Source organism: Octopus bimaculoides, chromosome 1 (assembly GCF_001194135.2).
Source record: "Octopus bimaculoides isolate UCB-OBI-ISO-001 chromosome 1, ASM119413v2, whole genome shotgun sequence".
NCBI lineage: Eukaryota > Metazoa > Mollusca > Cephalopoda > Octopoda > Octopodidae > Octopus > Octopus bimaculoides.
This window is the reverse complement of record NC_068981.1, coordinates 181,569,434-181,584,910: the sequence shown is the minus strand read 5'-3', so window position 1 is coordinate 181,584,910 and position 15,477 is coordinate 181,569,434. Positions and strand designations below refer to the sequence as shown.

The following is a 15,477-nucleotide window of genomic DNA, read 5'->3' as shown; positions in this document are numbered from 1 at the left end:
CTATCTACTACATATTACGAATATTTTATTTAAACAACCCAAGGGAAATACCACCTGCAGATTTTAACGAAGCGATCAATATTTGATTCTCACGATATGTGTGTGTGTGTGTTTATGTGTCTGTGTTTGTCCCCTCCACCATCGCTTGACAACTGATGTTGGTGTGTTTATGTCCCCGTAACTTAGCGGTTCCGCAAAAGTGACCGATAGAATAAGTACTAGGCTTACAAAGAATAAGTCCTGGGGTCGATTTGTTCGACTAAAGGCGGTGCTCCAGCATGGCCGCAGTCAAATGACTGAAACAAATAAAAGAATAAAAGGCATATATTTTACAAAAAGAAGATAAAGGAAAAAAGAAGGAAAAGCGGGAGGAAAAAAAGAAAAAAATCATCAATGCAGCATCAAGTGCTTCCATTGGTCTCACACCACAAGGTTCAACGGGACCTACTGAAGCAAGCCAACACTAGCACGGGCGATTGCGAGCCTAAGGCGTTGGAAAAGCCAAGCACCCTCACGGGCATCACCTGACACCTCGGTGAGGCGAGCTGCCAACGATGACAAGAACTTCGTCGTTAGTGGCCCAGTCCCTCCAAACATCTCAAACGCCACAGGTTGGAAGAAATAGTTCACTGCCATACTTCAGGGTTTTGTTCCGTTCAGTTACGGAACCAGTGACCCTCCCATTTACCGCCGCATCCAGAATGTGGGAGGGAGCAAAAGAGTCACAGACCGTGGTGTCCCAGATGATGTAGCTACCTCTTACCCAGGGACTGAGAGTAATCAAACTCTTAAAGTGAGGACTTGCGTCCAGACGAGAAAAAACCTCAATATCGGTTTCAAATTTTGGTACAAGTACAGCAATTTCGGGGAAAGGGTAAGTCGATTACACCGCCCCCAGTGCTCAACTGATACTTATTTGATCGACCCCATAAGGATGAAAGCAAAGTCGATCTCGACGGAATTTGAACTCAAAACGTAAAGACAGACGAAATGCTGCTAAACATTTTGTCCGGGGTGCTCTCGATTCTTATTTCTTTACTGCCCACAAGGGGCTACACAAAGAGGAGACAAACAAGGACAGACGACAAACGGATTAAGTCGATTATATCGATCCCAGTGTTCAACTGGTACTTATTTAATCGACCCCGAAAGGATGAAAGGCAAAGTCGACCTCGGCGGAATTTGAACTAAGAACGTAGAGGCAGACGAAATACCAGCTCGCCGCCTTAAAAACAACAATATTGTTTTCAGATTTTGGCACAAGGCAGGCAATTCCGGGGGCAGGGCTAACGACCCCTTAATATCATGAGACGATTGAAGATGAGCAAATTTCCGGTAAAGTAAATCTGCAACCCGGTTTTGATCATCAGCAGTAAGCATGTATGTTTTTAAATCCCCTTCAGATCCCGTATTCCCCTTTAAAAGGAATAGCCAGAAGTAAATAGGGTATCTGGAAGATAACAGACTTAAGTAATTAAATCAGCTGTCAAATTTTAGCTCAATTTCTGTTAATTATAAAATTGTGTGTGTGTTAAATGAGATATATATTGAATGATCGTGGATGGAATGCCCTTTTATTTTCTAACTCAGTAACTTCGTGTTTCAGTTTTTTTCTTATTTTGCGCGCTGGATTTGGACTGTCATTTTCGGGATATCCAAGAAACCAGTGGACAACAGTAAAGCAATAATTAGTTACGTCTCTTCAATGTTGGGAGTTCAAACTCTGGCAGAGTCGGCTCTGTTTTGTTTCTTCCCAGGACATGGAATCACCATCACAGTAGCGATCCATCTATCTGGATCGTGATATTTAAATCAAGCGAAGGCCATAGGTAAAATTGAAAGAATATGCATATATTTTTTTATTACGCGTAAATCTCGTTCCAATCATGTTTGTCTTGTGTAATGATATGAGAAATAAATATTTATATGTGGGCGGACAATAGCAGCTGACATTTTTATTTGTTTATTACTTGAACTATATATCTAGTTCAGGGATATTATTACCGTTGCGTCACCTGAGACAAGATCTTCGGATTTATTTGCGCAACAATTATTAATTTCCCTCAAGAGTAATTTTTTCGCCGGCCTAGGACAGTAAGGGCTCTCGGTCCTGTGGAGGCAAACTGTCTGTGAGTGTTCATGATAAAAAAAACACATCGTGATATAATTTTTAAAAATTTCCTATGGGAAGCAGGCTCGATAGGTCGCCACTTTTTATTGCTTTTTATTAGCTGTAAGTGTGTTTATAATGTTATGATATCCGAATCGTGGGGTTCAGTAAGAGACATGAAGTCAATTGGGATTATATTTGTAGAAGATGATTTTATATGGTCGAACTAACTCCCAGAAATAGCAACCGAATCTATCTCAGGTCACATCCTGTTTTAGAAAAATAAAGAAAAAGGAGAGACACGGATCATGTACTAAGAATCTTCTAAAGCGATGGAATGGTCGCAGTTGGAGTGTCTTTGATCATAAGCCTGGTCGATCAAGGTTGACCTGGGGTTAATCAACACCAGGATACTTGGATGCCTTTAACGGAGTTCATTCAGACCAGACCTCAGTCACGATTTTTCAACAGATGTTCAGACTGGACATCGGTCACAACAATTTCACCGCTTTCTGAGGGTATGCAAAGGTTAAGGGCACTGCCCTTCCTCCCTTAACATAGAAATAAAAAAAGAAAAAGCATCTCATTCTAAAAGCGGATTAAAAAAAATGTAGCTGTATATAAAAGAAGACATAAGTATTAACCATTTGAAATATATTTAAATCACAAGTCTCTGATGTTGTGCCAGCTTTGTTTTGCTACGAAGGAAAGGTAAATAAAACGAATATCTGCAAAAGTAAAGATAAATTATAAAGCATTCGTCTATATGGAGCGAGTAAATAAACATTTCTATAGAATAATATCAACATATATGTAACCTCACTCCTGCACATCATCCGCCACTTTACGGAAACTGCAACAAGAATTTCGCAGTCGTAGCTACTTCCTTTCCCTGACACCTTTTCGTAGACGGAGAATTAATGTTACATAGTTTTATCGTCTTCGTCTCCCCTTATGAACTCATCAATGTTTTTTACGACTAGACATCCTGTTAAGTTCTTTTTCAAACAGAAAAGTACTTGCTACCAAAAAACGTCCAAGACCGATCGTTTTAGTTTTTTTTGTTATTTTTGTCATTTTATTACTTGTGCAGCTAATACACTTGATAATAAACATGAATGCTATCGCAATACTCCTTTAATAGTCTGTTATTAAACAGGCCCAAAAGATAACCTGTTACGTATTTGTAAACCAGGCTGTGACAGCTTTTTTGTGACTGCCGAAAAGTGGGACGATTCCTGTTCAGCGGCTCCATTTCATTTACCACGTGCTCGGCCGTGTGTTACAGCAGTCGTCAACTTATTATGGCAGGAAATTCCCTTTAAACTTCCAAACAGTGAGTTATTTCTCCTCATTTCTAAATATTTTCTTGTGCTTAATACTAACCAAATATTGTATTTTGTTCTACCTTTTAAACATTAAATGCTTCACGCTTTGATTTTGTTTTTCTATTAATATTTTACTGAATTTAATCCTACAACTTAACGCCAAAAATCTTTGTAGCAAAGAAAAAGGGATAAAACACGTTTTGATTTTTAACTGCAGTTTTATTACATGAATCCGAAATGTAATTTAGAAATCCCAATTTGAAATAAACAACTTGGCAGAATTAAGAACAGCTATAATAATGTAAGACATATTGCTTCTGTTGACTACGACTTACTGATCCGTAATTAATTAGGTTTTGTTTTTTCAACCTGCCTTACCGTACAGAAAATGTTAACATTTAAAAAAGGAGTGGGGAAAAAAAACAACCTTTTATTATTATCATTGATTCTGAAGAAAAGGTTGTAAATTGTTCAAAAACATTCAGTTGCGTTGACTTTTAAAGGTGGTGTATTTTTTTTAACTGATGTTTATGTAACCTTTCTGTACCACTGCCTCACCTAAACACATTACATTACATTTGTCGTCTAACACCATTTATTTGTTCAGAAATAAAATCTGTACCTAGATGACTGTCGAAGTCTTTAAGACATCAGCTTTAGCAGTATATTTATTCTCTTCTGAAGCAATTTAAATCAAAGCACGGTTTGTTTGTTTCGTCTTAACTGTGAAGATACTACTAATAAATGCCGATCATTATTTTAATTTTTTAATTACTAACCGTCAAATTATATTTAATTTATTCAGTATTACCTTTGTGATTCGTTTAACTCATTCAGCATTACCTTCTGTAAACAAGAAAACATCTTCAAATATATGAAAACTCTTGCTCAAATATTTTGTTCTTTTGAAGACCTTGATTTTTAAAAATCTATAATATAAAGTTTTTTTATTTTTCATCCTCACATTAAGTACAGTAATTCGACATAATTATCCTTGGCTTTCAAAACACTGTACTATCTTCCGAATGTTACAAGCCAGATATATTATTAATACGACGAGTACTCGCATAAAACTTAGTCCTTCCATTATTTTTTTCACAGCCAAGCCTCACAGTTACGTATTCATGCACTTAGTTGAATTGTGTACACGAGTGTAGTGTGTGTGTGTGCTCTATTTGTTGTTGATCAACTTGTTGAAACTGGTGGCGAGCCTCTACATTTCGTACAGTAAAATTTATTGATAATTAGTTAACTTGGACTTCATGCTTCGACTTAAAGACTGTATGTGTGTGTGTATTCTCTTATTTGTTTCAGTCGCTTGACTGCGGCCATGCTGGAGCACCGCCTTTAGTCGAACAAATCGACACCAGGACTTATTCTATGTAAGCCTAGTACTTATTCTATCGGTATCTTTTACCGAACCGCTGAGTTACGGGGGGCGTAAACACACCAACATCGGTTGTCAAGCGATGGTGGTGGTGACAAACACACACAAATACAGGTAAACCGCGTGCGGTAGGCATAACTACAGGGTTTTACCCCCCAGACTTTGGGACCTCCCAAAGTCTGGGGGGTAAAACCCTGAAGCTATGCCTATATGGCATAACTAATATATACACACACACACACAACGGGCTTCTTTCAGTTTCCGTCTACCAAATCCACTCACAAGGCTTTGACCATAGTAGAAGACACTTGCCCTACGTGGCACACCTTCCATTAATGAAGTTTTCAGTTCCCAGTATACTGTAACTACTCTTTTCTGTGTTAATGCATTTTCCCTCTGTCTACACAATATGTATATATTAAATCAGAAAAAGAGCACATAGAGCGGTTATTTATATATATTATTGAGCAGTGTGTGACTAATCAGACGGTAATGATCTGAGGTTGTATGACAACCTGTAATAAACCGCTAAACTATATATGTATATATAAATTTGAGACGTATTTAACTGAACCCTAAATTCGTTACATCATCCATTTAATTTAAATCTTCTTTTGTGTTACGTAGCTACGTTGGTTTATTAAATGTTCTAATTTTGAAAGAAACGAAATGCCAGAAACCCAATGGAAAAAGAAGCTTCATCATATTCAAACTATTAAGCTAATTTTTTAAATGGTAATTTATGTAGTTAATGTATTGTAGAGTTATAACAAATCAATATATTATAGCTATTATACATGGTTAAAAATAAACATAGACTGTCAATAATGCCAGAGAGAAATAATTGCTAAATATGGTTAAATCCGCCGTGAAGACCACAATAGGTCAGCCAAGACTATTTGCAAAAATAATTTTAAAAATACTGTAAGACTAAGAGAAGCTAATATTGTAAAATTATGGCAATATGGTAATTGCTGGTTTTTTTTTTTGGTTTTTTTTACAGGTCACAATTTTCTGCTTCTAATTATTAATTTTCAAATTAATTAGAAAGCAGGGATTTGTGACGATAATAATGAATACATGTGGATATGTGCGTGTATGTGTAAATGCACGTGTGTATGTATAATTAATGTGTGTGCTTATATATATATGTATATGTATACATGCATGCACACACACCATATGTATATGTACTTGTATGTATGGTATATATATGTATGTATATATATATGTATGTGTATATGTATGTATATGTATGTATGTGTGTGTATGTATATATATATATATATATATATATATATATATATATACATACACACACACACAAACACACACCACACGATATATGCATATGTGTACATTTAATGCACACACGATGCTGCATGACAGCACATCGAGCCAACCTTGAACTATTCCAGTTTTCCCATAAGCTGGCAAACTTGTCCCCCCACTCATTTCCATTTCTGCAGAAATGAATGCATTGAGCAATCTCCCATGAATCTTTCTCACGGCGCTACATAACCGACTCCGAGAGAAGGACCGATCCCACTTGACTGGTTTTTAATTATTGATGCCTGAGAGCTGGAAGTCAGGTATTTGAACTCAGAGCGCAGAGAGCCAGAACAAGTGCCGCATGGCATTCTTGACACGATGGTCTCACACTCAGCTAATTCGCCGCTCCATGTGCATAAACACATTCATTTTAGCACATGTATTTCACGTGCACCTGTGGCACATGTGTGTGATGTGCATCTGTCTAAATAAATTGCTGCGTGGCTAAATGAATGGCATTGGATAATGTTGGCGATCGACACTTTTTGTGTACTTGCAACAAGACAACTATAGTGTGTTTCTTTGTTGGCTGTCGTATTCTAGATATGAAAACTGACTTTTGGTAGAATTTACTCTAATTCGAAACCATAGCACATTAGTGTATCTGAAAATTGTGCAGCTGTTGGATTTTCTGAGTTGCTCCAAGTGTTGTTGGCAACCACGCCCAAATTATTATTCATCATAATCGTCTATAATATGTATTTCAACAAATATATATAGCACTTAAAAAGAACTCATGCTGGTGCTGCGTTGATGCACCCATGCCAGTGCTGCATAAACATGCCCATCTCAGTGGTACATAAAAAGCATCTTGCACACTGTTAAGTGGCTGGCGTTAGGAAGGGCCAGCCAGCATAGGAACCATGCCTCAACAGCTCCCTACTAGCCAGCTCTATGTCAACATGGAAAGCAGACTAAGCGATGAGGATCAAGGGCAGACCCAAAAGATGTACACCTTTCTAAATAATGTTATTGCACCCATTTCTCCTGGAATTGTATTTCCTTCGGACTTTGTGTCCTCCCTTCAAACAATTTCTGGGACTGTCCCTGATGAAGATATCTATATTTGTTGAAATATTTTCCAGCTTTGCGTTGTTTCATTTTTGGCAAATTATTTCATCATCATCATCATCGTTTAACGTCCGCTTTCCATGCTAGCATGGGTTAGACGATTTGACTGAGGACTGGTGAAACCGGATGGCAACACCAGGCTCCAATCTAAATTTGGCAGAGTTTCTACAGCTGGATGCCCTTCCTAACGCCAACCACTCAGAGAGTGTAGTAGGTGCTTTTCTTCATTGTAATATTAATTTTGCTGATTTTCTCATTGACATAGCACAAATCTAGGCTAAAACTGCTATACTTGGTCGGTGTTTATTCAATGATATCAGATCCACCAAAGTCGTCAATGACCAAATGCAGGAACAACAGACAAATAAACGTTTTTTTCTGCAGTTCAGAAAGCTATTATTGAGCCCACGACTTAGCTGTAACATATCGGGTGCTTGTGCCCCTAATTTTTGTCATCATTTCAATTGTGATCATCACCATAACATCCACTTTTTCACGCTCAAACGGAATTTGTTGAGACAGATTTTCTATGGCCAGATGCCCTTCCAGTCACTAATCCTCACCAGTTCACAGGATGTTTCCCTTGGCCGGACATGTTTTCATGGCAGACTGGAAATAGACACTACTTGTATGACAAGGGCACTTGTTTACAACTTTTGTATAATGTCAAGACAAAACATGCACACACACACCCACAAATAGGCTTACTTTTAGTTCAATCCAACGGATCCACTTAAACGCTTTCAGTTACCCACAGCTATAGTAGAAAACATTTTCTCAAGGTACCATACAGTTGTAATTAGGAAATGCATAGGAGTGGCTGTGTGGTAAATAGCTTGCTTACGTACCACATGGTTCCGGGTTCAGTCCCACTGCGTGGCACCTTGAGCGAGTATCTTCTACTATAGCCACAGGCCGGCCAAAGCCTTGCGAGTGAATTTGGTTGACAGAAACTGAAAGAAGCCCGTCATATATATGAATACATATATATGTATGGGTGTATATGTTTGTATGTCTGTGTTTGTCCCCCCAATATCGCTTGACAACCGATGCTGGTGTGTTTACGTCCCCCGTAACTTAGCAGTTCGGCAAAAAGAGACCTATAGAATAAGTACTAGGCTTACAAAGAATAAGTCCTGGAGTCGATTTGCTCGACTATGAAGGCGGTGCTCCAGCATAGCCACTGTCAAATGACTGAAACAAGTAAAAGAGTAACTCCAAATGCATTTTTCAAAATATACAAAGTTAAAAATCATAAATAAAAATATCTACAATTGTGGATTGATCCCGAAACTGAACTAATAAGCCGTCTATTTAGACCTGAAGAACTAGACAAAGATCTTTCTAATTACTGTTAAATTGCTCAGTCATTTCAAGAAATTCTTCCATAGGAAAACTGGTCAATCGTATGATGAATGGGAAATTTTTGTCTTTATCCGAAATAAAGTATTATCTTTTCCTTATTTTAATTATTGGGTTGTGGCTTAATTTAATAAATTGCTCCCAGTACTTATTTTTTTAAAGTTTGGTACTTATTCTTATTTCTTTATTGCCCACAAGGGGCTAAACATAGAGGGGACAAACAAGGACAGACAAAGGGATTAAGTCGATTACATCGACCCCAGTATGTAACCGGTACTTATTTAATCGACCCCGAAAGGATGAAAGGCTAAGTTGACCTCGGCGGAATTTGAATTCAGAACGTAACGGCAGATGAAATACCGCAAAGCATTTCGCCTGACGTACTAACGTTTCTGCCAGTTCTCCGCCTTTGGTACTTATTCTATCAATCTCTTACAGAAACATAAACAAACCAGCACTGGTTGTCAAGTGGTGGAGGGAACTAACGTGCATGCATATATGTGTATATATATGATATGATATAATGAGCTTTCATGCATTTTCCACCTACTATGTTCACTCAAAAGGCATTGGTCAACCTGGATCCATTTAGTACAAGACACTTGCCACCCAAAGTGCCATGCTGTGGAATTGAACCCATGACCTCATGATTGCAAAGTGAACTTCTTAACCACAGAGCTATATCTGCTGCATATTTGGATATTGATAATTTTAAAAAATAGTTAAAAGATTGTTAAAATTGATTAAAAGATTATTTCTTAAACTGTTCTAAAGAAATACGCCATCTCTTTTTTTTTTTTTTTTTTCAACTACTCCATCCCCACCACCACCACCACCTAAGAAGTCAATTATCTTGGTTATGTTATTTGTGCAACTTGCTAAAGATTATTCAGGATGCTATTAAAACATTGGTCACTATTCCAGAATATGCAAAAGAAATTTTAACATTTGTTCCAGAAAGTTGATAATATTGCATGTTTATTAAGAACATGGTAGATTCCACTGCACCATGGTATAATTTGGATAAAAGTCTGCATCATTCATAAAGTGAATGAGGTCAGACTGCATTACAGTGTTTTTAAGCAGTAAACAGTCAGTGTTTGAGCAGTTCTTTTACATGAGAAGGGTGTTGAATGTCAGTTAACTCACACACGTAAAACACTGGTTTCAAATTATGGCCATCAACCCCAGCAGCATTTGAACTCAAAATCTAAAACCTGAAGAAATGCCGCATTTTTCCTGGCACAGTAACATTTCTACCAGCTCGCTAGCTTACAAACACTGAACACATATGAAGAAGGGTTATTATATGGTCTGTCTTTGTAATCATCACTTGATGTCTGCTTTCCTTGTTGGCATGGGTTAGACGGTTTGACTGGAGCTGGTAAGCCAGAGAGCTGCACCAGGCTCCAGTTGTCTGTTTGGTAGGGTTTCTGCAGCTGGATGCCCTTCTTAATCCATTAGTGCCCAAATTTTTTTATTTAATTAATTACCAAAAACCTTTTTTTATACAACTTTATCTGATACTAAATTTATAAAAAAAATTTTATTAGAATATTTAAAAGACACTTCAGTCTTGATGACTAACTAATAATACCTCAGAAAAATACAGGTATTGCAGAAATATCGTGGATTATCCTTCTGGTCCTAAAAAAATAGGACCATAGGTGTTAATGGGTTAATAATGCCAACCATTTTATTGAGTGTAATGGATACATTTTACGTGTCACCAGCACAAATTCCTTTTACACATCAGTCATGAGTGCCTTTTATGTGTCACCAGCATGGTTGCATTTTACACATCATCAGCACTGGTGCCTTTTAAGTATCACCAGCACAGGCACCTTTTACACATCACCGGCATAAGCACCTTGTACACGTCACCGGCACATGTGCTTTTACGCATCTCCAGCACAGGCGCCTTTTACATGTCACCAGCACCTTTTATGGGTTACCTGCACAGGTGCCTTTTAAGCGTCACCGGCACAGGTGCCTTTTACACGTCACCAGCACAGGTGCCATTTATGTCACCAGCACAAGTGCCTTTTACATGTCATTGACACAGGCACCTTTTATGTGCCACTGGCAATGACCATGGTTCACTTAGCTTGATGTATCTTCTCCAGCACAGCAAATCTCAAGAAGACTTGGTCACTTGTCATCAAATTTCTCTATAGAGAATATTATGTATTGATTACCAATCGCAAGATGCTAATATCCATATTCTCACTGGATAAAAATGTATCAGCAGCTGGGTCCCTGAGATTGAAATTGTTGGGCATTATCATTGGAGTTGTACAAATATATATATATAGGTATATGCAAAGCTGTACGGTTAAGATGTTTTCTTCCCAACCTGTTGATTTTAATTTCCATTCCACTTCATAGCACCTTGGACAAGTGTCTTCTACAATAGCTATGGGCCAACACCAAAGCCTAGTTTGAGGATTGGATAGATGGAAGCTGAAAGAAGCCATCATAAATATGCATATACGGCTGTATCTTGACATTGTGTGATAGTTGTAAACAAATGTTACCATCAAAAGCAGTGTTATTTGTTTCCAATCTTCCACGGGAACATGTCCAGTCAGGAGGAAATATTACCTTGCTTGGAAACAGGTGAGGGTTGGCAACAAGAAAGACATATGGCCATAGAAAGTCTGTCTGACTGAATTCCATCTGACCCATGCCAGCATTAGAAAATTGGACATTAAAAGGATTATGATGTCATGTAACTTTGAAACGAAACACACATACTGAGGCATTATCAAGAGAGCCATTGAAACCCAATTGTGATTTCAATGAAAGTTATAAAAAAATCTCTCTGGATTCAAAATGCGCAAAAAATATTGATCAAATTCTCTGATGAATACTGGTTCCTGCTAACGAAATTGAATGTGCCCTGAATTCTGATATATTGTTTTAATTCAAGCAATGCACCAATAATGGTTGGCCAGAAAAACTAAATATTTACTTTCAGAACAGCTAAGAAAATAGTGGATTAAAATGTGGCACAATTAATTAATCGAATGAATTTATTAATTTTGCAGATCAATTTCCAACCTGATTATTGCAAAAATATTACAAAATGACATTTTTAATCAACTGCTCGGAGATCATGCATGGTCTGAATGAAGTAATTAAGTACTAGGTACTTAAAACTGGTTGAATATGGAATCCATTTAGTAGAGATATAGTTAAATCATGTCAGTCAGTTAACCTTTTTTGTTACCATATTTCTGTTGAAATACACTTCTTTGCTTCTATTAATCAATAAATTAATGAAGAATTTAGTAAAATAATTGACACTATTAAGCTGATGTTGAAGGCAACAAGCTGGTAGAATCATTAGCATGCTCGGCAAAAGATTTAGTGGTATTTCATCTGTCTTTACATTCTGGGTTCAAATTCCACCAAGGTTGACTTTGCCTTTCATTCTTTTGAGGTCGATAAAATAACTACCACTCAAGCACTGGGGTCAATGTAATCGATTTTCTCTCACCACCAATATTGCTGGCTCTGTGCCAAAATTTTAAACTATTATTAAGCTGGTGCTTGGAATATGCATGAACATAAAATTTTGATTGGAGTTTCAACTTAGATCACTTCAAAACAGGAAGTTTGTATTGTAAAACCAGGGACAGTATCAGGTGGGTTAATCTCAAAAGGGTTATTGTGCCTCAGAAGGAATATAGGGGAATGGCCAAAAACATGTCAATGAATGCATAGTTACTATACCTGAACATTGTACAATAAAGCATGCCTTGTTGTTATTGACCTAATCTTTCATAGAGGTCTTGGTAACAAAGAAGTATTGAAATGTTTTATTTTTAATGATGCTGGCTCAACCCAAGCATCATTAGGCACGTGGCTTAGTGGTTAGGGTATTCAACTCTTGATCATAAGATCACGAGTTCAATTCTCGGCAACAAGTTGTGTCTTTGAGCAAGACCCTTTATTTCACGTCGCTCCAGTCCACTCAGATGACAAAATGAGTTTTACCTGTATTTCAAAGGGGCCAGCATTGTCACACTTTGTGTCATGCTAAATCTCCCTCAGAATTACGTTAAGGGTACACATGTCTATGGAGTGCTCAGCCACTTGCATGTTAATTTCACAAGCAGGCTGTTTCATTGATTGGATTAAGTGGAACCCTTGTTGTCATAACTAACAGAGTACCAGCTTAATCCTTTAGCAATCAAATTACTCTGTCAAACGTAATGTTTGTTTACCTTGTTGCTTACCGGTGTTGGTCATTTTACATCCTTGTAGCTTAGCAGTTTGGCAAAAGAGACTGATGGAATAAGAATCAGGTTTTAAAATAATAAATACAGGTTGTTAATCAGTTTGACTAAAACCCTTCAAGATAATGCCCCAGCATGGCCATAGTCCAATAACTGACAGGAGTAAAAGATAAATGATATTCTCTCTTTCTCTCGAAACACGGGAAACATTTATCTGTAACAAATAATAGACATTGTGTTCAAAAGGATAAATTTATGCAGAATTACGATGATTACCATTTATCAAAGTATCCATCAACTGTGTTTTTTTTTGTTTTTTTTTTCCATTTCCAAGACAACGCCAAGTATCCCGTTGACGTATAAAATTCTTCATATTATATATTATCTTTACGTTGTTTACCAACCATTTTAATTTATTAGTAGATTGAAATTGGAAGCAATCATTAATGCATTTGACAATTCAATTATTGTGTTTTATTTTTGTAATTATTTCTCTATTATTGGAACAAATTACTGAAAGGAAATATTGTTATATTTCATGACAACTTTTGCATTGGCTTAACACATATACAATCCTACTTGTCTGTACGTAATACGCAGTTGCATGTATTATAGTCCATTAATTTTGGGAGGGAAATTTGAAGGGGAAAAATAATTTGTTCCTTTTTCAAAAATTTGAATTGTCTTGTCATATTGGGATTATTAAATAAAATACATTCATGGAAGAAAATTTGGTGTTTCAGAATTTTGGATAAAGAAAAGAAAAAAATCACTTAAACAGAAAAAAAAAAAATTACTTAAACAGAAAAAAAAAAGCTTGTGATTTTACAAAAGTAAGAAAAAATATAGATATATCTCTAGCAAAAACAGCAAGTGTTGATAGCAGAGGAAGTGATGGAGTGGAGGTCTGGAAGAGAAATAGAAAGAGATGAACAGCATGAATGATGAGAGAAGAATTGCATACAAATAGATGCAAGGTAACGTCATCTCATTACCTAAGTGTGATGGAAGACAGAATGATAGTGGGGAGGTACAGACAACAGAGGCGTGTGATTGGTGAGAGAGAAAGGCAGCAGTAAATAGAGACTTCAACATAAACATGATGGCTGAAAGAGAGGCAGATATACTAAGCTTTCATTGTCACTGCTATTAATATTTTTTAGCATTCATTTTTCTAGACTTGCATAGACCGTTATTATTCTCCCGCACATCATTTACATGTCAGTGTCCTCTGTAGTTCAGCTTCTTAAGATTGGTCTCCATTTAGAGTGCCTGGCACTTTAACCCTTTGGTATTCAGACCGCTTTGACAAGTCTGTTACTTTTCTATTTATTCTTTTACACGTTTCACTCATTTGACTGTATCCATGCTGGAGGACCGCCTTAAAGGATTTTAGTCGAAGAAATCGACCCCAGAACTTAATCTTTGTAAGCCTAGTACTTATTCAATCGGTCTCTTTTGTTGAGCCACTAAGTTGCAGGGACATAAACACACCAACATCGGTTGTCAAGTGATATTGGGGTGACAGATACCAAAACACACATAAATATGTGTATATATATACTCTTTTGGTTTAATTTATTATAATAGCCAAATCTCCTTCAAATCAGACATTACATTTTTTTTTACTCTTTTACTTGTTTCAGTCATTTGACTGTGGCCATGCTGGAGCACCGCCTTTAGTTGAGCATATACACAAAAAGACAAAAGAGTATAAAGACAGAAAATAACACAAATGTTCTTAGTGAAGGTATTCACTGGTACCATACCAAGAAAATAAAAGGAACTGGGGTACTTCTGAATCTACCACCACCACCATATAACTTTTGTACCAGTAATTTTTCTTTTAAATTTTTTCAGATTCATATGTTTTTGATATTGAAGATTATGATTTAGCAAAAAAAAATTTTTAATTCCAATTGGAAATGTACATTATTGTGCCAAATTTTAAAACTTTTCGATAAAATTTAATTTTTGAAATGCTGGTAGCCAAACCAACTAGATCCATTACGGAACCATTAGAAGTTAGTGTTGAACATACAGCGAAGTTGATTAAAAAGGTATAAAAAGCACAATTTAACTTCATTATTTAATTATGAACTTTATTAATATCAGCAGCTCTAATATCCGTCAATTGCTTGAATTGACAATTATGTTTTGCCAAGATATTGGACTGTTACATCGTGTGAGAGTTTGTTGCATGTGTAACCAAAATATGGAATTGATAAAGGGTAGCAAAACAAAGAAAAGACTGAGATGTGGAAGGCCGAGTAGAAAGGATAAAGGTCTGAGATGTGACGTATTCTTTGCCGATAGCAATCTAGACTTAAGAGAAATTTTAATGTTCATTTACTTCTCGGCATGTGAAGAAGCATCTGAAAGAAAATGTCAGTGGGATCTGGGTTGGAATAGCGAGACTTTTTGTAATGGAAGAATTTCATCCATGACATATGCACAGTTGTTTCACTTATTTCAGAAAAATGTTTTTTAAAAAGTTATACAGGTTTAAAGTTTGATAATTTTTCACCCAATCAGGAAACAGGATTTGGAAGCTGTCATTTTGTGTGTGACAGCATGTCTTGTCAACTGTAAACAAAGCAAACAAATTGGGGGTGGGGTGGGGGTAATTGAAATTAAAAAAAA

General features: G+C 36.7%; 2 protein-coding genes across 3 annotated transcripts in view; one reads left to right on the top strand and one right to left on the bottom strand.

Moving 5' to 3' along the window:
• The window catches only part of LOC106871744 (ATP-dependent RNA helicase DDX42), a 58,487-nt gene extending 55,465 nt beyond the window's left edge, over positions 1-3,022 (bottom strand). The window contains exon 1 of the mRNA XM_014918377.2: positions 2,929-3,022. The gene's annotated coding sequence lies outside the window, so the exon portion shown is untranslated. The remainder of the gene's footprint in view (positions 1-2,928) is intronic.
• A 289-nt stretch (positions 3,023-3,311) lies between these two features.
• Positions 3,312-15,477, top strand: part of LOC106871708 (testis-expressed protein 10) — a 39,423-nt gene continuing 27,257 nt past the window's right edge. The window contains exon 1 of one of the 2 annotated variants that reach the window (XM_052973051.1): positions 3,312-3,446. Coding sequence is in view for 1 of the 2 variants with exons in the window: in XM_014918321.2 (XP_014773807.2) it covers positions 13,805-13,811 (7 nt within the window). In the remaining variant the exon portion in view is untranslated. Of the gene's footprint in view, positions 3,447-13,789; positions 13,812-15,477 lie in introns of those variants that run through there. The other variant, XM_014918321.2, reaches the window with a different exon arrangement.